Below are 27,886 nucleotides of genomic sequence, written 5' to 3'. Positions count from 1 at the left end.
ACTTGGGTAATGTTTTAATGAATAAAATGAATAAGTTTCACATCGTAGTTTTTAATTGTTTACTCAAAGTTTCACAAAAACGGAATTTGAAGTGAAAAACATTTGTATAGATAAAGGATAGTTTCAGAAAGCTTACAATTTCCTAATATTCTAGAAATTTATTATTTGCATCATTTTCAATGAGATAAGGTCAAAAGATATATACCAATCCAGGCATCCATTTTTTGATAGTATCCTGTCCTTAAGACAGTAAAGGGCTTTTAATCATCAAACTTTGTTAGTTGATGCATCTTTGGTTTTAGAGTGTTTTACACAAACTGTAGCTCATTATGACCTGTTTACTGAATTTTAAGGTGTTATCTTAATATACAGGATACTTAGAGCCTTTGAATAGAAGTGATAAGTTGAACAATTTATCAGAAGAACAATTTAAGGCCCTTGGGCCTCTTGTAGATTTTTATCTTGGTTATCTTGAATCATTGGATATCTTGAAGGTTTTTAAATCCCATCATGTTTGAAATGACAAAGTTTGACTGTATTCTGATTTTAGTGAGATTTTAAGAATTTTTATAGACATAAACAATATGAAACTGCAAATCATGACAAAATGGCATATTAAAGAATAATACTGTAAGTCGTTTTAATTCCACGTAGTTAAAATTTCACGATATCTCAAAAAGTACCAATTGCGATGGTTTTAATTTCGCGCTGCAAGAAATTAATTCAAATTTTGTATAAACATTTAAACGTTTCTAAGAACTAGTAATAGAATTCACGATGGGTTTAATTTCGCGGAAAACTGATAAATCGCGAACATAGCGAAATTAAAACCTTCGTGATTATTTGCCAATCTACAGTAGTTGTACTTCATTTAATAAATGAAAAAAATATTTATTCTTCTTTTCTCATTCTAACTTGTTATGTCTTTTGCTTTTTCTTTTGCATAATATTCCAGTCACTAAGAAAAGAACTGTTACACAATGACCAATGAAGTAAATAGACTTCCAGTAAGTCAAAGTATAATCCAGTCTAAGGAGTAAAAATCCCATACACATGTAATCAAATCCACGCATTTTGAAAAACCAGCAAGCCCAGTCAAAGCACTTGATCCATGTTTGAGATCCATGTCTGAAGGCTGCTCTCATCTTGTCTTCTGCCAGTAGTATGACTGGTACCAGCAGAAAGCTGAGGTAATACCCAGGGTGAATCCCGTGCCAAAAAGCACTCACTGTCATTGTTATCGCAACTCTGAAACATAAATAAAGCTACATATCATTAAGGTTGCATATCAAAGGGTCGTGTTTTTAGTTTGTTTGTTAAATGTCCCTTTAAGAATTTTTCACTTAAATTAAGAGCTATCAAGTAGAAACTTGCAACCTTTGAGCAGTGAGGGACCTTTTTCATGCCAGCACCTGCTGAAGGACCAGCCTCTGTGTCTCAAAGTGGATTCCCAACCCTATCATAACAATCAACTCTTTATTCATTGACTGCAGAGCAAAGAAGAATCACTGCCCCACATGCCTGACCTTTTAGTAAAGAACACCATGATGAGGGAATTCATTGTGAAGGACCAATTTGTAATAAGAAAATTGTTTGCCTATTTTATATAGAGTTCTGCTTTAACCTTCACCATAAAAAGAATTTATTTGTTTTAATATTTGAGTGCTGTTCAAAAAATAATGTCCTCAGTACTCAGAAAGAAACAAAAATGCTTTTCAATGATTTAGTCTTAATGATTTCATTTAAATATTCTACCATGGCCAAATCCTTTTTATACAATTTCTGATTGTTTTTAAAATTCATTTTTGAGTATGGCCCTTCATGTACTGGAATATGGCAGATCCCATTATTTCCTGAACTTGTTTCTTCTCTCTGAATGTTTTTTTCAAGTTTGGAAAATAAAACAAGTCAAAGAGTGAAAGATCTGGCCAATAAATTGGTCTAACAAAACTTTAACATTCTGTTTATCACCCAAACTCCTATACTTTTCAGGGCATGTGGATTTGGACACTGTCATGAAGAAATTTAATTTCATGGATTCCTAATTCTGGGTCTTTCCTCTCGTAAACCTTTCGATTTTTTGGCAAAAAATTTTGCTTTCAAGATTCCTCCAGAAATTTCACTGCCTCACCAAATAAGAATTTGAACAAGACCACTAACATTTAAGGAAATGGCATATAAAACTTTCTTTGTGCTCTTGCAATTCTATGCACTTCTCAGACCTTTGCTGTTTTTGTCAAGTGCATCTTATTGTAAATTTATTTTGAGGGTTTAAAGCAATGGATTCAAGTTTCAGTAGCTGTTTGAATATCAGACAAATGTGGCAAATTACAATGTCTGGTTTAAAAAAAAAAAAAAAAAAAATTGTTTAGATATATTACAGTTTTTTGCACTTATTTTTCAAAACATAGCATGATCGTTGAGTACCAAGCTTTTTAACTGTCAAACGTTTCTTTAAACAATGAGAACTATCCCCAAACTGATGCCTATCAAATTTGCTAGTGTTAAAACGTCAATCTATCATCATCAGTAATAATCTGTTGAGTTTTGGCAAACATTACATTGTTTGTTGTAAGTCCTTGTCACCAAGTAGGGTACTCATTTTTGTTGCACATTATATCATTTTTGTTCATTAAAATCCACTTGCTCATATGTCTATAAAACAGGCAAGGATTGCTGTAATTTTCACAAATTTCAGTGAATATTTCTTTTGGATTCTTAACAAATTTTACAGCAGCTTTAATGAAGTGATAACATATAAATGGTGCCTGTTATGAAGCGTAACAGTTGAAACTGACACCCCAAGAAAAACGTTTGTCAACTGACTAATCATGAAACATTGAAAATGGTTTTCCGAAACAGGCACCATTTATTTTATTATACTAAATGTCATTAATTTAGGATTTCAGCAAAAAATTTGTTGATTGTCTTTACGTTTACATTTAGAAAGCTTTTAAACTTCAAGATTCTATTTTTCTCATTATTAAAGAAAACTTTGAAAAAGATTGACTAACCTCTTTCATGTTTGTTTGATAATCAAAGAGTTTTTTATCATCTTATTATTACAGAAACCTTTGAAAAAGATTGCTGATAATCAAAGAGTTCTTTATCATCTTTTGTTTTATTATTTCTGCAATTGCAAGCATGTTTCATCTGTCTTAAGTGTCTTTTGTTGTTTGCAAGTAAGCGGAATCGAAGGTAGATTGTAATTGATGACAATTATATCTGACTTCTTTCAAAGGCACAACTGATTTTTTTTAGAAATCTATGATGAACTGTGCATGCTTTTGCACTAATGTGACATTTTCATTGTTACCTGTTGTCAAGCCTATTGCTAACACGGAGGGTAACATTACAGATTGTTAATGCCTCTAAACCACACATAGTACTGGCATTTAACATTAGAGTAATTATGTCATTTATTGTATTACCGATAAGCTTTGAGTGAGTTTGGGATTCTGCGGTGACAATAAGCAGCTAACCAGTACTGTACTGTCATATTCCAACTTCGGAGGCCCACTTTTGTTGTTCGTCCTAATTCACATCCATATACAGACAAGTTGTGTATTGTTTCATAGTCATATTTTATGGGATCCTTTGATAGGGTACTGGAAGAGAAGAAATAAGACTGGTGAACTGGTTTAACTTTTTCAAGAATCTAGAGTTTTCCAAAGATACCTGTGTCACCTGCTTCTCAGCATCATTAAACATGCAAATGAATCTTTGAGTGGTCAGCTATCTATTTGTTGCTAGCATTATACTTGTAGTTCATGCATTTGCAGTCAATTTTTTTTCATCTAAATTTCAACCCTTACCATCAACATTTTTTTCAGGCAAATATTCATTGAATTATTTGCATTTAAATTTTGGTTTCCAGTGAACATTGATCACTATTTTTGAACTACAGTGCTGTGAAAACTGAGCTAGCAGTAGTTATTTATGAGTGAGGGTTTACTATCAAAATTCAAAAAGTATGAAATACATTTTTAAAGGATCCTCAACACAATGTGACTTTTGATGTATATAGAGAAAAAAAATACTTTTACTTCCTGTTTTATCTAGTTTGTGCACTGATGATTTGCCTGGCACCAATTGTAAGAGAGTCTTACAAATGCTTTAGAAATAAAGGTTTTACTACAGGAAAAGTATGCAGTATACTGAGAGCGACATCCTAATCATAAACAATGAACACATGGCATGATCACGGAGTGATCAATAAAATTATTAAAATTTTTTTAATCTATATAAATGACCTGCCATGTGGACTCTTAGGTCTCTCTAGACTATTTGCAGATGATACATCTGTTTCCAATACTTCCCAAAACTTGCAGGACTTGGAAAGACTTACTAATTATGATCTAGAACAGATTAATGAATGGTCAAAAAATTGGGTTGTAAAATTTAATCCCGATAAAACCAAAATATTAATATTTGGTTGTAAAGAAGATGAATTATCCAATCTAAGATTTAAGTTTGACAATAAAGAAATAATCCCATCCTCTACTCACTGTCATCTTGGACTTATCTTTTCAAATTCTGGGAAGTGGACAAACCATATTGACAACATTATTAAAAAGACCTCAAAAGAAATTGCTGTTCTTCGGAAACTGAAATTAACGTTAAACCGTGACTTTTTAAATAAGATGTATATTACTTTTATTAGACCCCTATTTGAATATGCATCAGAAGTATGGGATAATATTACCACAGCTGACTGTGATAGGCTGGAGAAATTACAATTAGAAGCTGCGCGTATTGTCACAGGCCTTCCTATTTATGCTTCTCGAAAATCTCTATATTTCGAAACGGGATGGGAAACTCTTGCTTGTAGACGGGAAAGGAGAAAATTATGTTTAATGTATAAAATAAAACATGGCCTCGCACCAGAATATTTACTAAATCTATTACCCCCTGAAGTCTCTCAAACTACCCATTATGATCTACGAAATAGTAATAATATTGTTATTCCCCAATGTAGAACAAATTTATTAAAAAACTCATTTTTTCCATCTACAATATCAGCATGGAATGCATTGCCTACTGAGACTAGAAACCTTGACTCTATAAATGCTTTTAAAAAGAGACTCTCTAAAGGTGATCCTCCCCCAAAATATCTTTCTTATGGCGACAAAAAACTGAATTCAATTTTAACCAGAATGAGGCACAATGTAAGCCTCCTTAAGGCAGATCTTTTTAAGTTTAGACTTTCAGACAATACCAAGTGTTCTTGTGGATATATCAATGAAAACACTGAGCATTTCATCCTCTATTGTAAAAATTATACTGAAATAAGAAAAGAATTATTCCATACTATAAAAAATAACAAAGGAGAAATAGACCTTGATAAAATTCTTTTTGGGGACCCAAACTTGGGTCAACAAAATAATTTCAATATTGTTAAAGCCGTACATAAATATATTAAAAATTCGAAAAGATTTTTTGAACAGTAAGCGTAACTACATGTATTCTGCATCCTTTAAATCCCCTTCCTTCTTTCATCTTTCTTTGCACTCCTATTCCCTACCTTTCTCATCTCTCTGCACCCTTTTCTTCCCCCTTTTTTTTTTTTTATTTTTATTTGCATTGTAGATTTATTTGTTGTTCATCACGTGTAAATAAATTTGTTTTTCTTTGTTGACATTTGGCCTTGCAAGGTGTACTAAATTAAACTATATTTCAGTTAATTTGTATGTTTCTGTACATTTTCTTTTTTGATTGGGTCAACAAAATAATATCAATATTGTTAAAGCTGTGCATTAATATATTAAAAAATCAAAAAGATTTTATGAATAACCAGTGTAACCATTTTGTATTCTTAGTTTATAATACTCCCTTTATTTCTTCTCTCCATGCACTCCCATCCCCTTCTTTTCTTATCTCTCCGCACCACTTTTCTTCTTCTTCCTCTTTTTTTTTTTTTTTTTAATATTATTGTATTTCTTGCTTGTACATCACGTGTATATATTCTTGTTATTTTTGTTTGTGTTGGAGAGGACAATCTAAGTTGGTATAACTTGTGTCCAATCCCATTGATTGTGTTCAATAAAATATGTTTAAATCAAAATCACGGAGTGATCAATAAAATTAAGTTTTTATGTTATTATGTGAGCTTAAAAATATACGAAAGGGTAAGACAAAATTTGCTTTGCTAGGCATGAAAACGCCTTGGGAAAAATATCTTGGAACGTGTGAAAGTATTATTTTAAAAAATCAGTTTAAATTGTTTTAATTCCTGGCCAGTTTTTAAAGGTTGATATGCTTGTTAAAAGTAATGCTCAATAATATGAGAACATATGCTGGGTATGTGTGGAAGACCTTTAATTGATTAATACATGTACATGTATAAGCACACTTTAAATTGACCACAACTTTCTTACGACTTTGAACCACATCAACTTTACAAATAATGATTTCACAGAGTACAGACCTTTTGTGGTACTCCTTCAAATCTGTTGGTCCCTCCCCACATTTTGGTTTACTTGCTTTTGGATACGCTCCTAGTCCAATGGCCATGCACATGCACTCTGACAGAATCCATGCCATGTATAAACGAGTGCGGAAAATAATAAACATTGGCATCATAAACAACAAACGATACCAAAAGGGATTGTCATAGAATTCATTTGATGTTGCATACTGAAATAAAAAAGTAAGTGCCCACTGACATTATCTTTATCAAAGGGCATAAACCAAATATTTAACTTACTAATTACAAGCTGTGAAACATTTTTTTTTTGTTTATCCAATCATTTTAAGATAGACGCTTAATTTGACTTGTAAAGTATAATATACATGTAAAGTATAAAATGTATACAAAATAAAATAAAATGATACAATGTATCAGAGTGGTGAATAACTTCCACATGCTGATCAGGATACCCTGGACCTGTGTAACATAATGATGCTATATATGACACCCTGGATCTATGTTACGTAATGATGCTATATATGATACCCTGGATCTGTGTTATGTAATGATGCTTTATATGATACCCTGGATCTATGTTATGTAATGATGCTATATATGACACCCTGGATCTGTGTTATGTAATGATGCTATATATATGACACCCTGGATCTGTGTTTTGTAATGATGCTATAAATATATGATACACTGGATCTGTGTTATGTAATGATGCTATATATATGATACACTGGATCTGTGTTATGTAATGATGCTATATATATGACACCCTGGATCTGTGTTATGTAATGATGCTATATATATGATACCCTGGATCTGTGTTACGTAACCTGTGTTATGTAATGATGCTATAAATATATGATACCCTGGATCTGTGTTATGTAATGCTGCTATATATATGATACCCTGGATCTGTGTTACGTAAAGATGCTATATATGATACCCTGGATCTGTGTTACGTAAAGATGCTATATATGATACCCTGGATCTGTGTTATGTAATGATGCTTTATATGATACCCCGGATCTGTGTTATGAAATGATGCTATATATCTTACCCTGGATCTCTGTTACATAATGCTGCTATATATGATACCCTGGATCTGTGTTATGTAATGATGCTTTATATGATACCCTGGATCTGTGTTATGTAATGATGCTATATATATGATACCCTGGATCTGTGTTATGTAATGATGCTATATATTATGATACCTTGGATCTGTGTTATGTAATGATGCTATATATGATACCCTGGATCTGTGTTATGTAATGATGCTATAAATGATACCCTGGATCTGTGTTATGCAATGATGCTATATATTATGATACCCTGGATCTGTGTTATGTAATGATGCTATATATGATACCCTGGATCTGTGTTATTTAATGATGCTATATATATTACCCCGGATATGTGTTATGTAATGATGCTATATATGATACCCTGGATCTGTGTTATGTAATGATGCTATATATTACACCCTCGATCTGTGTTATGTAATGATGCTATAAATATATGATACACTGGATCTGTGTTATGTAATGATGCTATATATATGATACCCTGGATCTGTGTTATGTAAAGATGCTATATATGATACCCTGGATCTGTGTTATGTAATGATGCTAAATATATATGATACACTGGATCTGTGTTATGTAATGATGCTTTATATGATACCCTTGACCTGTGTTATGTAATGATGCTATATATGATACCCTGGATATGATGCTTTATATGATACCCTGGTTCTGTGTTATGTAATGATGTTATAAATACATGATACCCTGGATCTGTGTTATGTAATGATGCTATATAACTTATCCTGGATCTGTGTTATGTAATGATGTTATATATTATGATACCCTGGATCTGTGTTATGTAATGATGCTATAAATGATACCCTGGATCTGTGTTATGTATGATACTTTATATGATACCCCTGATCTGTGTTATGTAATGATGCTATATATAATACCCTGGATCTGCGTTATATATGATGCTATATATGATACCCCGGATTTGTGTTATGTAATGATGCTATTTATTATATGATACCCTGGATCTGTGTTATATAATGATGCTATATATATGATGCCCTCAGTGTATCTGTTTAATGATGATGGACACCACACTACATGTGAAGTGTGTCAAAAAAAATCAACTTGTGTCTGTTTTCAAATCAAAAAGTGCTGTATGAAAAAAAAAATTATGACAAAATTGATTTTAAAATCTATATTATTGTAGTTCTATATACACCCATACCTGACAATAAATTAGTGATAACTAAAAGCTTTAGCATGAATGGAAACTGATATTTTTCACCACATCTTCATAAATAGGTCAAAACATTTCTACTCCATAGATCCAACAAATTAGGAAGGAAGGACAGACAGATTATTTATAACTACAGTAAAATTAGCGAAATCCTGAGGACCTTTGAATTTCATTCACTACATTCGTAATTCATTATATCAGTATATTAATGAATTTGTTTAACTATAAATATAACCAATTTGCAATAAGCATATTTCCCTTTAAGTATTATTGCCAAATATTGTTACAAAACATATCTTGGATAACTATAAGGTTTTATTACGATTTGAGTTTTACCGTATAACAGGTTATTTTTACTGCTGTAAATTTTTACGAATTTTGGCTGAAATATGGTGATTTAAATTTTTACGCGTTAATTTTTTACGAATTGAGCATGTCCATAAAAACTAAAATCATCGAACGTAAAATTCCAGATCAATGTTTTAGTATTTTGAATGCATTTAGTACATACAAAAAGGCTAAATGCGTCTGGAAAACCCGATGTTAAAATCAAAATTGAATTTATTCCCGTCGAATGTCGATTCATTAAATTTATATGATAATGTTTGTTTGTTGAATTACCTTTATATATCATGTTCCCTTCTTAGATACCTGTTTTTTAAAGTTAATTAAACACAGTTGGCTAAATATCTTTATTGATAAGCACCACATGCCCGTCTTCATTTTACCGGAAATATAAAGAGAGACAACTAAAACCATCATGATTCACTTGACACCATTACAGTGTGTTAAAAAGTCACGTTTTTATTGAATGCAAACAAAACAGAAGAAAGGGTAAACAAATTTGAAAAACGGATATAATTTGAAGATCTGTAATAATAAAATCATTTTCAGAAACTATGCGTCTTGTAAAATTAACGAGGTAAATGACGATGTTTGTATACCTTATGCGTTAATTAAGATTAACTTGTTTGGTCCTAATTGTTGATCAATTTAAAAGTGCTAAAAAAAAAAATTTAAAAATACCAACAGTACTAATTCTAGCCTAAATGTCCTCAGTTAAATGGCAATTATAGCCGACATCTTAGACATATGTTGAAAATTTAGTCCAGGCGTTTTTGTTTTTTTACTTCTGTGAAATTTTACACGTTTAAATTTTATGGATTTATATAACTTGTAAAAATTAGTAAAAATTAGCTGCACATAAACAATACCCGTTATACGGTATATTAATACAAATATTTGATGAAAATATAAAGTCAGTTCAATTAATCAAATTTTGAAATTTCATAGGTGTTGGAATGGGGGGGGGGAGGGGGCTTAGCCCCGCTCCCCACTATTTTTGCAAATATATACAAAATATAGGCATTGAAAATTGGGTTTTTTCCTTTTTTGTTGGTTTAGCCCCCCCCCCCCCCCCCCCACCTTTCAATTTGCTTCCGATCCCCATGAATTTTAAATATTTGTTACATCTGATGATGTAAAGTTCATTATATTAAACCTCTATGGGACTCAAAATCAGTTAGCTATATCTGTAAATTAAATCTGCATGAGTTCATTATAATGATAAAATTTTACAAAGAATTGTAGAGAATTTGGCCAGGGACTCTGAAAAACTTTGCTATATCTGTGAATTCGTTATATCTTACTGTGTTCATACACGGTAATACATCATGTACTGTAACTGATATTATCTTTAACTTACCTTTATATTAAAAAAGTTTGAAAAGACAAGGTAGGTGATTGCTATAAGAGGTAGATCCTTTATTCTGTGTAACACAGGTTGTATAGATGGAATGCTGGCTACATTGGAAGTGTTCACCATATCAGCATAGGTTCTGTACTTATAGTAGGGACCTGAAATTAAGTATGTCCTAGAATACTCTGCATACTATTTTTTTAACTTTTATATAATCCCTAGGCCTATTTTTCTAATTTAAGCTGGGATTCTAATTTTCTCCAGATGAGATTTGGAGTTTGTTTAAGATATCAATTGACCAATCAATGAGTGTATTGCAAAAGCTATAGAAATGACAATATATCCATTTGTGATTTTTATTGACTTCTTTTTTGGGCATAAAAAACAGGTAGAGTCACAAAAACATTTTTACATGCAATTCCTTAAATAGCTATGGCCTCATCCAATCTCAGGTTAATGTTTTCAAAAATATACTCCCTGTGAATATGGGGGAAAGTTTAGACTTTGTGAAAATTATTAAAGTTCTATATCTATGTCTTTATCAATAATAGAATTTCAAACTTCTTTCCTTCAAAAGTTATATGGAATGTTAAGTTTAAGGCAGATATACAGAGCAAAGAACAGCAGATGGTCGGCCAGGACAAACAAATATCCCCCTCCCCAATCCTTAAACACATGAAGCAGTCAACTGTCATAATAATACATATATATTATTATAACAGTAACTTGATCCGAAGAGCCATATCACGTCTCGTTGACAGGCGCGGATCATCAGATCAAACTCAAGTCGACGCTTTGCATCTCGTTAGATCTGATGATCCGCGCCTGTCAACGAGACGTGATACGGCTCTTCGGATCAAGTTACTGTTATAATGATAAATTTATTATATACCCCCTCAAAACTAGCAAAATTTAGCAAGAGAAAACGTTAGAGATCAATTGTATAACATTTATCCATAAAACAAAGCATAATAACAAGGGACTTTTTAACGCGCAAGAAAAATAACGTCATGTTTCTGCATACTACGTCATCAGTTTCAGAGAGTGGTGATATGGATTCAGAAAACCACAGTGTGGTGATCCGGAAAGGCGGATCACGACGTCACGTGATAGCGTAAAATCAACAGTAAAATTGAGTGATACACATTATGTATAATAAAATAACTTATCAGTAAACTTTCCAATAGGAGGGAAAGTTGTAAATACTAATGACTCATCAATAAACTGTTCAATATAAATAAATGTAAAATCACATATTTTTGTGGGGTTAAATTTTCGAGGTTTGAGAAAATATTGGTTTGTTAGGACTTGATTTCATGGTTGGGGAATGCTTACTATTATTGCATATGAAATTTTATATTTCGTGGTGGTCATAAAAGTGGGTCTCTCCATGCCTCGAAAACAACGAAAATTAAACCTCAACAAAAATTAATGAATTCACAGCAACAGGATTGATTGATTGTATATTGTTTAACAATTTTTCACTCATATGGAGTCTTGCCAGAGGAGAGATGCAAATTTTGTCCTATACTCGGCACTCAGGGCCAATGAGCAAGGAGGGATCTTTTTCTTGCCAGCACCCACTGCTACAAGGGACCTCAGTTTATATGATCTCATCTGAAGGACACCGCCCCCTAGTGGGATTCTTACCCATGATGTAAGAATTGACTCCTTATTTTGCGACTCTAGAGCAGACGCTCTGACCACTGCGCCATGCGGGCAACCAATATAACAGGAAGCATGCTGTCAACAATTTAAAAATTAAATATCACATAAAGCACTAAGAAGCATGCTGTAATTTGTCAACAGCTTAGAAATTAGAAGTTGGGGAATGCTTACTATTATTGCATATGAAATTTTATATTTCGTAAATATCACATAAAGCATTAGGAAGCATGCTGTAAGTAACTAGTGCTAATTGTAACGGGGACCGTTACAGATGTTCCCCAAACGCTCCCCAACACCCTTTTGGTGCCATATTCCCTGCAACAGCTTCATTAAATAGGACAAAATCTATGCATTTGAGACTTAAACAACGCCAATTCATTCAAATTTTAGCATTGCAAGCGTGCGCATGTGAATGCATGTGCGTAATGCCCATATCATCTTGTCTACACAATCTATATATTTTTTATATACTAAATATTAAAGTATTTAATCCAAAAGTATTAAAAAATACGCTCATTCAAGTGTATTTTTGATTTATCTCATTTTATGTGCACGCACGTGCATACATGAGCATGGTGACCATATCTTCTTGTAGAAGTCCTTTACATCTATCTATGTTCTCAATCCCACCCCGTTTGGTTGAAAACAAAGGGAAATATAGCTGTTTAAAGTTTCAGCCAATCAGATTACAGCGAACGTACACGCACGTGTATGCATGTGCATTATACTTGTAGAAGTTCATTATATCTATCTATGTTCCAAAGTCCATCCTGTTTGCTTGAAAACCAAAGGAGTTATAGCTATATAAAATTTAAGCCAATCAGATTGCAGCACACGTGCATGCACGTGTTTTCATGATAATTGCTATAAATCATATTGTAGGATATCTTAATGCATGGCTATGTTCAAAATTTCATAGGATTTCGTCGAAAAACAAGAAAGATATAGAGACTTTAGTTTCAGCCAATCAGAGCGTAGCGCACGTGCATGCGCGTGAGATCTTGCTTTTTTGATCATGTTGTCTTATTAATGCTACTAATATATCCTTACATTATAAATTTCAAAAGATTTCATCAAAAAATAGAAAAGTTACGGCTATATCCATTATATTGGTCATTTCACGTGTTGCACGTGCGCGCTCTTGCAAGCACGTGCGTGCAAAATGGCATGTTGACAATGTCATCTTATCTACATTTAAATTATGTCTATATATTCTAAATATCAAAGCATTACATCAAAAAATGTAAAAGTTACGGCAATTTCAAGTATATTGGTCATTTCACGTGTTGCACGTGCGCGCTCTTGCAAGCACGTGCGCGCAAAATGACCCTCGTTCCGCAAATCTACATAACATGCCTAATTATCCTAAAAAGGTTTCCCCTTAATCGGATGTGTACTTTACAAGATCATTCGCGGACAAAATTTTCCCAAGAAGAAAAATAATAATAAGAAGAAACAGAGTAAAAACAATATGTTCCCCAACTTCGTTTGGGGAACATAATAAATAGAGTACCTTTTAACTAAAGTATCTTGACATATCAGATATTTGTCCTGAAAATGCATGAGTTAAATGGTTGTCTATATTTTTGTATCATTGTTTTCAGGTACAGAGTTACCCATGATCTATCACTGTCATGTTTATAGCACATAATTTAACTGATTCTCACGCACGAGTTAGCCATGATCTATAAAAATTTCATCATACAATTTTATATGAGCAATGAAAAAAGAGCCTGGATTCAAAAAGTATAGTGCGATGTATTTCTTGAACCTTAGAACTACCCTTTCAAGTCTGAATGCCATGGGTGATGGTTGTGATTTTATGCTATGGCAATTCTTGTAAAATGTTTACTTTTGAGGGAGTTGTACAGCGATTCTCTAAATTACTGGATGCAGCGAATTGTGTTGGAATTCATAAACCAAGATGGCTCGGAATATCCACCTCATTTTCTGTACTACATTGTGTGTGCTTTGTTATGCTTCAGATTTAATATGAGAGTCAAAAAGATTCATTTAAGAGGGCGCTCTACAACGTCACAACATGGCGTACTACCATTGAAACACCATTTTGGTCCCAAATGATCTGATTCAAATTCACTTAATACCGATAAATCACTGAGTATAACACAACATGCAATATTGTGGATGGAATGTACATTGTATCACCTTAATTAATACAGCGTATTGCCCAATACCTATCCTTTCTTTAACCAGAAGTCTCTGTCGAGACTGAAGCTCTACTGGTTTGTACTTATAACAAAGGAAGAGAAAAGTAGCATTTGGGACTTAAAACTTTACAACAGCAATAAATAGAATAATGATGCTTGATTGAGCTCTTTTTGTGGCAAGATACTGCAATAAGACAACAGCAGTAGGAGTAGCTATTAATAAACTTTTAGAGTATTTTCAATTTTAGTAACCATAGCAACATCATTCCTCGATATTAAAAATCAATACACAGAATTGTGTATCTTAGTGTAGTCTACTCGTGTGCCATGTTGTATTGAAATCAGACCAAAACTGTAGGAGGTGTAGCATTTTGAATGCATTTCAGAGAAATTTCTATTTTTGGTAACCACCGCAACACCCTTCATTGAAATCAAAAATCGATACACAGAATTATGTATCTTTGTAAGTCTACTTGTGTGCTAAGTTATATTAAAGTCAGACCAAAACTGTAGGAGTAGCATTTTGAAAGTATTTCACAGAAATTTCTATTTTTAGTAACCACGGCAACACCGTTCATCAAAATCAAAAATCGATAAAAAGAATTATGTATCTTAGTGTAGTCTACTTGTGTGCTAAGTTATATTAAAATCAGACCAAATCTGTAGGAGGAGTAGCATTTTGAAAGTATTTCACAGAAATTTCTATTTTTAGTAACCATGGCAACACCGTTCATCGAAATCAAAAATCGATAAATAGAATTATGTATCCTAGTGTAGTCTACTTGTGTGCTAAGTTATATTAAAATCGGACCAAAACTGTAGGAGGAGTAGCATTTTGAAAGTATTTCACAGAAATTTCTATTTTTAGTAACCACGGCAACACCGTTCATCAAAATCAAAAATCGATACACAGAATTATGTATCTTAGTGTAGTCTACTTGTGTGCTAAGTTATATTAAAATCAGACCAAAACTGTAGGAGGAGTAGCATTTTGAAAGTATTTCAGAGAAATTTCTATTTTTAGTAACCACGGCAACACCGTTCATCGAAATCAAAAATCGATATACAGAATTATGTATCTTAGTGTAGTCTACTTGTGTGCCAAGTTATATTGAAATCAGACCAAAACTGTAGGAGGAGTAGCATCTTGAAAAATTGTTTACAGACAGACGGACGGACGTCGGATGCATTACTATCGCATAAGCTCTTCTGGTCTCCGACCAGTAGAGCTAAAAATGAATTGTTTGTCAATTTATTCAATTTCTACTTATTTTATTATTAAATAATATATTTACCAACTTATTAGAATAAAATTTTTAGGTGATGTAAAATGATATAAAAACATATGGCTTGTCCATATGCCAATTCATCAATAAGTGTCAAAACGCCATACACTTTGAAATTTCTTTTTTCTTCAATAAACATATATGCTTTCCAGCAAAATATATCCCCCAAAATGCAAATTTGATAAGATAATTGTCTTCCCATCCACTAGAGGATACTCTGTTCACGATTTTGTATACACACGAATGAATGGTTATACCCGGTGAAATTTAAACTCTTAATGAAATCACCAAAACGTTTCGACAGTAAATGGAATTTTGCATGACCCAAACATTTGATCAACATTGATTATCAGCTGTTTATATGGGAAACGTGCAGGTTTTAGACGAAGTGTGATTTTGGTTTTAGGAATTTCTTTCACCCGCTTTTGGCCATTTACTATGTTTTACATGTTTTGTTACATCTAGCACTGGATAAAACATGCAAATTGGATAAAAACGGTAAGTAAATCTACCTTTCTCAATACCATGATTTCACAAATACACAAATACATGTCTTTGTCATTGACATTTTTTTTTTCAATACTGGTGCAAGTTATAGTAGAGTTTATTTGAAGTTTATAACAAAACAGTACCAAGATATTTGAGCCCACTCTTGAAGCGGATCACTCACACCTGAATTTTTGTGATGTTTGAAATTTTTGACAGTTTTTCAATTTTGTTCAATTTCTTTTTTTTTTCATTGTTTTTACCCTTTGATATTGTATAATCTTTTCAGATATTGGAGAAGATCCAACCAGATATTCTCAAGAAAATGCTGTTTTAGTTTTTCTTTTGTCTATTCTTGTAAATTTAAATAAAAATTATGTTGATTCTATTTTTAACTTTGTTGGTTATTATTTCAATATTTTATAACATTAAACTTTGAAGAGAAATTTAAAGCACTAGGCTTTTAAAAATATAGAAAGGAGGGGTTTTAACAAAATAAATGAAATATTTTAAATATTTCTAAAAAATAGAAATACTTTGGACCCTCATTTTATCGGATATTGAGCCTATTATTAGAAACAAATGCATGCAACAAAAATCAGTTATGCTTTATAGGTGTAGAGATCCTCCTTAAAAATGTGCCCATGGGCCTTATAGGTCACCTGAGAATCATGCAACAACTTTCAAATGATTGAATTTGGTTCATGTTTTAAGCTAGATGCTATGGCATTCAAAATTTTGAAAGAGGCTGGCACCATTGCTAATCATAAATATAAACTTAGCAATTGCTTAGTTTGGTCACTTAGAGGGGCTAGGAGGTCATGGCCATTTTTAGACTATTTCAATCTCCTTTAGAAGAAGAGCTCCATATAAAGATATACAAAAATAATCAAATTTTAAAACTAATATGTATGAAATTTTTCTTTGTCAAATGATAGTTGACAGCTAAAGATATCTTATCTAAAAATTTAAGTTATATCTGGTGGTTAATTTGTTTTTAATTTGTTAACCCCCAAGCCTCCTTAATACCCATAGCCACTTATAGCCAGGGTAGGGAATCAAAAAATGCATATCAACTAGTCTGTAATATTCAATAATAATCAGAAGTGCCCCACATGAACCCCTGACCCTAGGTCCACACATTGCACAATTTTTGAAAAGGCACACTTGCTTATCAAAAACGTTTGATTAATACCAAGGAGCAGATTTCAAACAGTTCATATTCAATATATAAGTAACCCCCCCCCCCCCTTTCTGTGGTATCCCTGACCCAGGGGCCTGGAAATTCACAATTCTTGAAGAAGAGCCCTTGCACATCATAACTATATAGGCAGTTCATCTGCTTATTACCAAGGAGCATAGAAGGTTTTCAAAGAATTAATGTATTTTCACTATATATTCAATAGAGCCCCACTCTAACACCAGAACCCCTGACCCTGGGGCCATAAAATTCAAAATTTTGGTAGAGGCACTCTTGTTCATCATAATTATGTACTAAGTTAGTTTATTTGATACCCAGGAGCAGTGAAGAAGATTTTCAAAGAAATAATGAATTTTCACTATATAATCAATAGAGCCCCACCCTAGCACTAGAACCCCTGACCCTGGGGCAATGAATTTTACAATTTTGGTAGAGGACTTAATGCTGATACAATCATGCCAACAGTTTGACTGCTCGATGTTCAGGAGTAAAGAAGAAGATTTTTAAAGATTGCAATAATTCTAGTGGTTTTGGCCCCACCCCCTAGGCCCCAGGGGGGAAGGGACCATGAAATTCATAATTTTTGTTCCCCTTCACCCATAGATGCTATGTGCCAAAATTGGTTGAAATTGATTCAGTGGTTTCAGAGAAGAAGCTGAAAATGTTCAAATGTTAATGCACGACGCATGACTAAAGACGACGGATGAAAACGGATAGCAATAGTGACCTAAAAATTAATTTGTTTACGTTAGGAAAAGTATACCTTCACTATCTTTACATGACTTTGTATTTTGCTTATAAAGTTGGCTACTCTATATTTTTTCGTAACTTCATGGTTCATTAAAATTATTGCAGCATGCAACCCTGGCATGCTCTATCTAGATCGAGAATGGCTGTTAGATCACAATTAGTTATGATGTATCAGATACCTGGTATATATAAACAGTGGTCTTCAAAGGAAAACACTGCAACAATGATACAAATTGTTAACAACTCATTAGCTATCTGTTCAGTACAGCAGAAAACATGTTCATTTATGTCACCAACTCCTCAATAATTTTTTTAGAATAGCAAAAAGCATGCTGTACTTTCACAACAACTCACCAGGAAATCTACTTTCCAATCTAGCAAAAAACATGCTATAAAATGTCAGTATATGTCTGTAAGCTTTCCATGGAAGCACACAGCATGCTTTAAGGTGGCAATTTAAATCATAAACTGTTCTGTATGTGTTAAACAATAAAATGCTTTCTTTGTTTGTTAGTACGGGGATTAATGTAGCAGCTGTTGCAGAAAAAATACATGACCCGTGTAAGCAGGTTATGTAAATTTTTGTGTCAAGTACTCACCAGTAAATTGTCCAATATAGCAGAATGTATACTGGAACATATCAAGAGCAGATGGATTGATGGACTTGTACTGTCTCCAGTAGGCTTTATCCTCAGCGCAGGTCACATCTTTATTCCACGCTTCTGTGCAGGAATCATGAATTTCAAATGCCAATCCAACTAACTTGAAATATAAATATTACTCATTATCATAAAATAATAGTGCTGATACTAATGCTCTAGAACATTAACTAATTTTTATATATCACATATTAAACTCAGTCCCCGAGCTCGAGTTCTGATGTATAAAGTGAGAGAGAGGAGTGGCTTCTGATCTGACGTGTTATAAGTATCATAAGTATACTAACAAGGACATGTTTGTAGGGGAATTTTTTTGATGAATTTGTGACTGATATCTCATTTAGAATAGCTGTTGTTCAGACTCCTTTAAAAAGCTGCATGACACATTTTGATTCCCTTAAACGGTTTTTATCATATCTCAAAATTTTTCAATAACAAAGTTTACATGTTGTGAAAATCATCCATCAAAATTTTTGGTCAATCCTGGTCAATCAAAGTACTTACTGTGTTTACAAATCAGCTCGATGGCTCTGTCTATTAAACCTCCTAGAAATTAATTGGGTAATTGACAGATAGTTAGATATAATTTAATTGTGGTTTTTGGATGAAAAATGTGCACAGGAATTAAAGGTTTTAGGAAGTTTTTTTTTACATGCTGGGCACATGGTCGGTGCTAGGATTTGTCTCCATTTAGAGAAATCGTTTATGTATGATCACTTTTTTTTCTGTATTATAAAAGATCTAATGAAAATGGTACTTTTAAAACTAAAAAAAAGGATACCAACATGCATTTTAAAAGTCACACACACCTCATCTACTTAAGTATTGTCAAGTTTGAAGTGTCCTTTCTAGTGTATGTATATGATATTCACTGCTGGAACTGATAGAATTCAGATATGTTTATAAAATTAATGTATAATTTATTAAAAATAATGAAGAAAGAAAACTCATAATTTTCATTTTTGTTAATATTTATGAAGTGAAATGTTAATAATTCGGTCTATTTAGTTGAAGCCTGCAGGGAGTTGTCAACAACTTTGTCTTCCATGCCATCTGCCCTTTTCACGGTATGTTTTTTGTTTTTGTTTTCCTCTGTGGTAGATGTTAATACATACATGTAAAATATGGAGTGTCCGTATCAGACTTGTCGAAATTTTTTAACCACTGTCAGACATTTGGTCTGACAAAGTGGAATGTTCTGTCAGACCAGTCAAAGTTTTGTCAGACCAGATACTTGTACCTTATTTCGTCGCTGAGAAAGACATATGAGTAACAGCAACAAAGTGCCCTTTATCATTTACAATAGCCTTCTATCTGACAAGTTTCTTATCTTGGGATAGAGATTGAGTCTTTAACATAATTTAGACATTAATGACATGTTTAATGACTTTGCTATAACAAAGTTAATTGGCTATAATCGTCAACATACCGCGTATGCAGCCATTTTTTTTGTGTTTGTGACCTTTAACTATGCATCCCGATCTTTATCAAATTTGCATTACGCTAATTTTTTTCAAACGGCCATCTGTTTTCTTAAATGTTATCAGTCCAGACAAATTTTTACTGGCCTTGCTGAAAGGACCAACGGATTTTAACAAGTCAGGTCCATAGTCAAAGTCATATCGTCAATTTTAAAATTCCTTCCAACCTAGTTGTGCATTCTTTGTATTTGAATAAAATTTCATCTGGTAAAATGTTTTCTTAAGATATGCTTTACAAGTTCTAATACCTTCTATTTCCACTATAAGGGAAGAGTTATACTTTTTAGTTCGCTCTTTTGACAAAAAGTCGGAAAATGTACAGATCTCGTGGGATTTCTGGGACAAACATAATACACGTAATTATAAACATGTAAACAATACGCTGAATGTCGATCAACAAATCCTAACAAAATGCAATTGAAATATTTTATTGTTGTTGTTGACTTTATAAACATCAAGAGAAGAAATAACAACGATATCAATTCATATCTGTTCCAAAATGTTGAAATTTTTAATTAATGGATGATGAATTTAGTGTTCTTGCTCTAGCTTACATTTGTTTTTTAGTTCTTCTATTCTTTAATTGGGATGACAAATATATGGTAAAGTTGGCCTAATCATGTTTACCGGTATTCTTACCCGAAGTGTTACAAAGAGTTGCACGGCATTTGATAGTGGTGAAACTTGTGGTATTCCAAAATGATGACATGTTCTGAAGAATGCAAGATACCCAAAGCACCATACAAATGCATATATGTGGCATTTCCTGCAAAAAGAAAAAAAAAGTGTAATTCAAGTTATTGATGGGAATGACATACCATTCCACTGACCAGAACAGTCAAGAAGATAGTCTGAAAAATCTGACGTTTTCCTGGCTTTTTTACGATTTTGATATTTTACATGCCAGAACCGGCGCCATTACGAAAACTTGAAATTTCGCCGTCTTCAACTGGAGTTGATTTTCGATAAATGTGAACCGAACTAAATGCTGAAATCAGAATTTATCAAAACCACAATGCCTCTAGTACTCACCAATATCGATGAAAAGATTAAACATCACTCCACATTTCGTAACAGGACATGCAAGATTTTAAAATGCACGATTTGAAGACAAATCTCGACAGTGTGATAAAACCTTTTTCAACGGATTATTTATTTCTTATAAATGAACCATAAAAGCTATATTGGTAAGTTCTTTAAGTATTGTACTATTGATAACTTTGAAATTTAATTCAGTTCGCAAGTATTTAAAATCAACTCGAGAATGCCGCCTCCGGTTGGGGGCAGCGATTCACCAGTTCAGGTAATGTCGCCGGTTCTGACGTTTTCCTGGCATGTAAAATATTAAAATCATAAACAAGAGGCCCATGGGCCACATCGCTCACCTGAGTAACTTGGGTGATGCAGATCTTTTTAAAAGATTTGTTCTATATATATTTCTATGTAAAACTTGGATTCCCCATTGTGGCCCCGCCCTACGCCCGAGGGTCATGATTTTAACAATTTAATATCTACACTACTCAAGGATGCTTCCACATAAGTTTCATTTCCTGGCCTAGTGGTTCTTGACAATAAATTTCTATGTAAAACTTGGATTCCCTATTGTGGCCCCGCCCTACCCCCGGGGGTCATGATTTTTACAATTTAATATCTACACTACCAAAGGATGCTCCCACATTTTCAGCTTTCCTGGCCAAGTGGTTCTTGAGAAGAAGATTTTTAAAGATTTGTTCTATATATTTCTATGTAAAACTTGGATTCCCTATTGTGGCCCCACCCTAACCTCGGGGGTCATGATTTTAACAATTTAATATCTACACTACCCAAGGATGCTTCCACGTAAGTTTCAGCTTTCCTGGCCCAGTGGTTCTTGAGAAGAAGATTTTTAAAAATTTGTTCTATATATTTCCATGTAAAATTTGGATTCCCTATTGTGGCCCCGCCCTACCCCCGGGGGTCATGATTTTAACAATTTAATATCTACACTACCCAAGGATGCTCCCACATAAGTTTCAGCTTTCCTGGCCCAGTGGTTCTTGAGAAGAAGATTTTTAAAGATTTATTCTATATATTTCTAGGTTAAACTTGGATTCCCTATTGTGGCCCCGCCCTATCATGATTTTTAAATTTAATATTACACTTGCTTCCAATAAGTTTCAGCTTTTCTGGCCCAGTGGTTCTTGAGAAGAAGATTTTTTAAGATTTGTTCTATATATTTCTATGTAAAACTTGGATTCCCTATTGGGGCCCCGCCCTACCCCCGGGGGTCATGATTTTAACAATTTAATATCTACACTACCCGAGGATGCTTCCACAAAAATTTCAGCTTTTCTGGCCCATTGGTTCTTGAGAAGAAGATTTTTTAATGACCCCACCCTATTTTCGTATTTTCTTGATTATCTCCCCTTGGAAGGGGTCTTGGCCCTTGATTTTAACAATTTACATTCCCCTTCACCCAAGGATGCTTTGTACCAAGTTTGGTTAAAATTGGCCCAGTGGTTCTTGAAAGAAGTAAAATTAAAAGTTTACATAAAAAAAAGCTCACTTGAGAAAAAAAGCCAGGAAAACGTCAGATTTTTTGGACTATCAAGAAGACTGTACTTGTAACTACACAAATTGGTCATATTGATAAAATAATTGCAAAACCCCCATTTCAGTCCTTCAAATAATCTAAAAAAAGTTTTTAAATTTTTTTTTATTTGTCCAATTGTAAAGAAAGTGTAAAGAAAACCAGAAGTCTCTGTCAAGACTGTAGTTCTACTGGTTTGTACTTATAATAAAAAAAGAGAAAATTAGAAGTTGGGACAGGAAACTTTACAAAAGCAATAAATAGAATAATGATGCTTGATTAAGTCTCTTTTTGTGGAAAAATTGAAAGAAGACTACAACTGTAGGAGTAGCCTTTAATAAAATGTTGTAGAATTTTCAAATTCAGTTCCCATGGCAACACCGTTCATCTAAATCAAAAATACAAAACTGATAATTATGTATCTCAGTGTAGACTACTTGCATGCCAAGTTATACTGAAATCAGATCAAAACACTGTAGCAGGAGTAGCATTTTAGAAGTATTTCACAAATATTTCTGTTTTTAGTAACCACAGCAACACAGTTCATCGAAATCTTAAACCGATAAACAGAATTATGTATCTAAGTGTTGTCTACTTGTGTGCCAAGTTATACTGAAATCAGAACAAAACTGTAGAAGTAGCATTTCAAAAATATTTCACAGAAATGTCTATTTTTAGTGACCATGGCAACATTGTTCATCAAAATCAAAAACCGATAATCAGAATTATGTATCTTAGTGTAGTCTACTTCTGTGCCAAGATATATTGAAATCAGACCAAAACTCTAGGAGAAGTAGCATTTTAAAATTAACTCACAGAAATTTTTATTTTTTAGTAACCATAGCAACACCGTACATCAAAACCGATACATAGAATTATGTATATTAGTGCAGTCTACTTGTGTGCCAAGATATATTGAAATCAGACCAATTTAAAAGTATTTCATAATTTCTATTTTTAGTAAGGATGTCAAATCGGTCAATTTTTAATACTCAGTTACTCAGACGTTTTTCCGATCGAGTACCCGGGTATTCGATAAAAGTCTAAATCGATATCAACAAGTTAATTGATAACTGTAAAACATTGTAAACTCTTGTAGGAATAAAACCACATGGTCTGATGGGAGGTTTACCTGTAAATGTGTTATACTGGTACCCTGACATTGGTTAACGGGTGCAAGCGCCTTGTAATTCCTAGCGGCAGTACGTGACTGGAATCAAGGGCAGAGAACCAGTGCTATAAATGTATTGTTACAATTATGACCTTTTGTGCCCGACGAAATTTAATCTAACAATTTTTTAAAGTTCAATTTATTTATCAGATAAATACGAGAAGTAAAATCATAAATGGTTCACAGTGGTTTTGTTTAAAAAAATAATTTGTTCCCTAATTGTAATGTAATTCTTTGATGCGTTTGACGTCCAAGTGATAAGTTGATCAAGTTCTCCTATAACAGAGTGGATTAAAGATCTTGGTACACTTTTCGATCCTAGATTTCATAAAATTACGAGATGGTATGTTGTAGTTTAGTGCAACGATGGACAAAAGATCATAAGATTTTTACGGCTTCTGGAGAATTGAAAAATATTATCTAATTTTTTTTAAACATAATAGACCTTAAACGATGTTCAACAAAAACAAATAATTAAATCAAACTAAACATAAGGGTAGAAGACAGCCTGAAGGTGAGAAAAGCCAGGTAGGTAACAGGTGCCTGGTCAAGGTAATTATTGTATAAACACTGCCACAGGCAATAACGGTCATTTAGAGACGCAGGAAACCCTAATTACAGTATGTTCAAGTGCAATGAACATTTTACGTTTTAAAACCGATGTTTTAATGCAGTAATAAATAAGCCTAGAAATATTTAAAAATATACATCTGAGTAACCGAGTACTGATTTTAGTATTCGATACTCGGACATTCAATCGAGTACCCGGTTAACTGGGTACTTGTTGGCATCCCTAATTTTTAGTAACCATGGCAACACCGTTCATTGAAATCAAAAACTGATACACAGAATTATGTATCTTAATATAGTCTAGTTGTGTGCCAAGTTATATTAAAATCAGCACATAACTGTAGGAGGAGTAGCATTTTACAAGAGGCCCAGAGGCCACAACGCTCACCTGAGCACATTGGCAAGGGAAAAGCACAAATCAGATCAGAATTGAAAAGTTTACTCAGGGGGTGGGGGAGGGGGCTTGAATTCTAATACTACTTGAGAATGCCCTTATATCAATTCTGCATATAACTTCTTGAGAAGGTTCTTGAGAAAAAGATTTTTATAGATTTTTTTTTACCATCTTGTTTGTATATATGTGTATTACTTTGTAATAATTAAAATTTGATTCCAATTGTGTCTCTCCCTACCCCAAAGGGTACTCATGATTTGAACAAATTTAATTCTACACTACCTGAGGATGCTTCCATATAAATATCACTAATCATGGCTTTGCTATTCCTTAGAAAAAGATTTTTAAAAATATATTTTTATATTAATGTAAAACTTGGATACCCCATTGTGGCCCCACCCTAGGGGTTATGATCTGAACAACCTAGAATCTATATATTTATCACTAATCATGGCTTTGCAGTACTGGAGAAGAAAATTTTTAAAGATTTCCCTAAATATTCCTATGAAACTTTGATCGGCCATTGTGGCCCCATCCCTACCCCCGGGGGTGATGTTTTGAACAAACTTGAATGTACACTACCTGAGGTTGATTCAACATGAGTTTCATCTTTCCTGCCCCTATGGATCTTGAGAAGAAGATTTTTAAAGATTTTTTCAATATATTCCTATGTAAAACTTTGATCGGCCATTGTGGCCCCATCCCCGGGGGTCATGATTTGAACAAACTTAAATCTTCATTACCTGAGGATAATTCCACACGAGTTTTATCTTTCCTGGCCCAGTGGTTTGTGAGAAGAAGATTTTTTTAAAATGCCATTAATTTTTCACTTATTCATAATTAACTCCCCTTGGAAGCGGGTGTGGCCCTTCATTTGAACAAACTTGAATCCCCTTTACCCAAGAATACTTTTTAGCAAGTTTGGTTGAAATTGGTCCAGTGGTTCTTGAGAAGATGAAAATGTGAAAAGTTTACAACAACAATGACAACAACCGACAAATTTTTATCAGAAAAGCCTATTTGAGCCTTCAGCTCAGCTGAGCGAAAAAGTATTTCATAAATTTCTACTTTTAGTAACCAGCAACACTGTTCATCGAAATCAAAAACCGATAAACAGAATTATGTATCTTAGTGTAGCCTACTTCAGTATTATTGAAATTAGACCAAAACTGTAGGAGTAGCATTTTGAAAAATTGTTTAACAGACAGACAGAGAGACGGACCGACGCATTACTATTGCATAAGCTCTTTTGGTTTCTGACCAGTAGAGCTAAAAATCACAGCATATGACACTGTTTAGGGAGAGGGCGTCATAAGTTTTTAGAACTTGTGCCCAATCCCTTTGTAATTAGAAATTACAATAAAATATGTTCAAACCATGACACCCCACAGTCACAGATATAATTGGGCCGGTGGTTTTTGTATTCCTCCTTAACTCCCAATTTAGTAGGGGGAATTAACCCCAGGTACCCTTCTTTCCAGATATCTCCTTCTATTCTAATAAGGACAGCTGTGTATAATTTAAACAGACTCAACGTTGCTCCTTGCAGAATCCTCAACTCAGGAGTCAAAATATCTTCGCTAGCCAAGGGTTTCTGATACGCTACTCTTCTCATAATCCCTTGGCATTTGGTGTTGATAGAAGTTGGGTTTTTTTTCTTGAGTTCTGACTGGGATATGGTCAACTGGTCCACCAATCAGCAATTGTTTTTTGTAAATGACGATATTTGCGTTTGGGATACTTCTTGACTCTTTAATCTCGGAAATGAAAAACGCAAGTAAGCAATGATCCGTAAGATAACATTCAATTCTATGAATAGCTATGGTGTCATTCAGTATCTTCTAAATATGTGATTAAGAATCTATATTGAAGCTTCAGATTTGTACTATAAATAATAAATAAACATAATTCAATTACTGTTTCTTCATTATTCGATCTTTAAAAAAAATTTTGATTTATTTTTTTTTAAAACATGCGTCTTTGTTTCTGTCGATGACGCAATCTGTGCATACCCGATAGATTTGACATCACCTGAAGAAAACAATCCCGTCTTTTGACTTCACCGTATGCCAAGGGTACAGAAACCCTTGGCTAGTGAAGAAGGAGTCAAAAGTGCTAATTTTGGTTTTGGGTCGGTTTTTTTTAATGATATTGGTACTACAATCGAGCTATACTTCCGATAATTTAAACTAGCTCTGACCATAAAATAACTAGCCCCTACCAAACATGCAAATCGAAAATTTTAATGAGGTAACATGTTTACATGTATGAGGGTATCGTTATATTGCATTTGTTGTTTATAAAGGCGAACCAGGAAACAAGAGTTAAGTAGTTACATATACACACGTACTTGAAGTAAATTTTAGGCAAGCCATTCTAATTTACACATCATTAAATTTATGTAACTTTTAATTTATTTTCAATTGTTGCATTGAATGAATAAAGACATATGTATGTTTTATTTGTCCTCCACAACAATATACCAGACTGATAGATTGTACATTACAATAACTTTTACAAAAAACTACTGAATAAACCATCTGTTACAATAAATAGAAATTAGAATGTGCTGTAAGTCACATATATATAGGAGGAAACATGAGGAATGGCGTAAAAGCAAGTAAAATAAAAAGACGACAATATTCCCAGGACTTTGGCGAATTCTAAATGCCGAGTATATCTCCATCAGTTTACCTTATACACACGTACAACGCCATTCCACATCAACAACAATTTGATAAAATTTTTATATCTAAAAATGTTCACCAATGTTACAGCGACAGGGTGTAAACTATGACGACCGATAGTGATTAACGCCACTACAACCCCCATCAATGTGCAGGCTAGTTTTTTTGCCTCTGGGTATGATATTTGTTTCACTAACAGTCCACAGGGCACTGACAATACCAGAATAATGGAATAAACGACATCGTCCGTTACCTCCACCATTTTCTGGTCCTCTTTCATGAGAGAACCAGCTTACAGGTTGTACATTTCCTGCCTCTAGTGACTGAAGAGTTAAGCGGCAGGTTTCAACATCCTCATCATGACCATAAAGTGCATTGTAATACACTTCACTT

At 33.4% G+C, this 27,886-nt stretch overlaps 1 protein-coding gene across 1 annotated transcript; it reads right to left on the bottom strand.

The window, feature by feature from the left end:
* LOC134278753 (lysophospholipid acyltransferase 7-like) lies at positions 1-27,800 on the bottom strand. Its single transcript, XM_062761044.1, has 7 exons — positions 27,538-27,800; positions 20,742-20,868; positions 18,562-18,724; positions 10,410-10,561; positions 6,428-6,636; positions 3,432-3,608; positions 1-1,248 (listed from the first exon to the last, which is right to left on the bottom strand). The coding sequence occupies exons 1-7, from the start codon at positions 27,771-27,773 to the stop codon at positions 906-908; spliced, it is 1,407 nt and encodes a 468-aa protein (XP_062617028.1). The 5' UTR covers positions 27,774-27,800; the 3' UTR covers positions 1-905.
* Positions 27,801-27,886: the final 86 nt, after the last annotated feature.

The sequence above is a fragment of the Saccostrea cucullata genome, unplaced genomic scaffold, assembly GCF_032062105.1.
Source record: "Saccostrea cucullata isolate Sc308-1 unplaced genomic scaffold, CSIRO_AGI_Scuc_v1 ctg909, whole genome shotgun sequence".
NCBI classification, from domain to species: Eukaryota; Metazoa; Mollusca; class Bivalvia; order Ostreida; family Ostreidae; genus Saccostrea; species Saccostrea cuccullata.
The sequence above is the reverse complement of the archived record's forward strand: the minus strand, read 5'-3'. Positions and strand labels throughout refer to the sequence as shown.

Bases quoted from the DNA above. Each gene is read 5' to 3' on its own strand.
- LOC134278753 (XM_062761044.1), bottom strand. From the start codon at position 27,773: ATGAAAGAGGACCAGAAAATGGTGGAGGTAACGGACGATGTCGTTTAT. The intron at 18,725-20,741 runs GTAAGAATACCG...TTATATTTCAAG, and splicing joins AACTCTTTGTAACACTTCGG to TTAGTTGGATTGGCATTTGA. The intron at 10,562-18,561 runs GTGAGTACTTGA...ACTTAATTTCAG, and splicing joins CTATATTGGACAATTTACTG to GTCCCTACTATAAGTACAGA.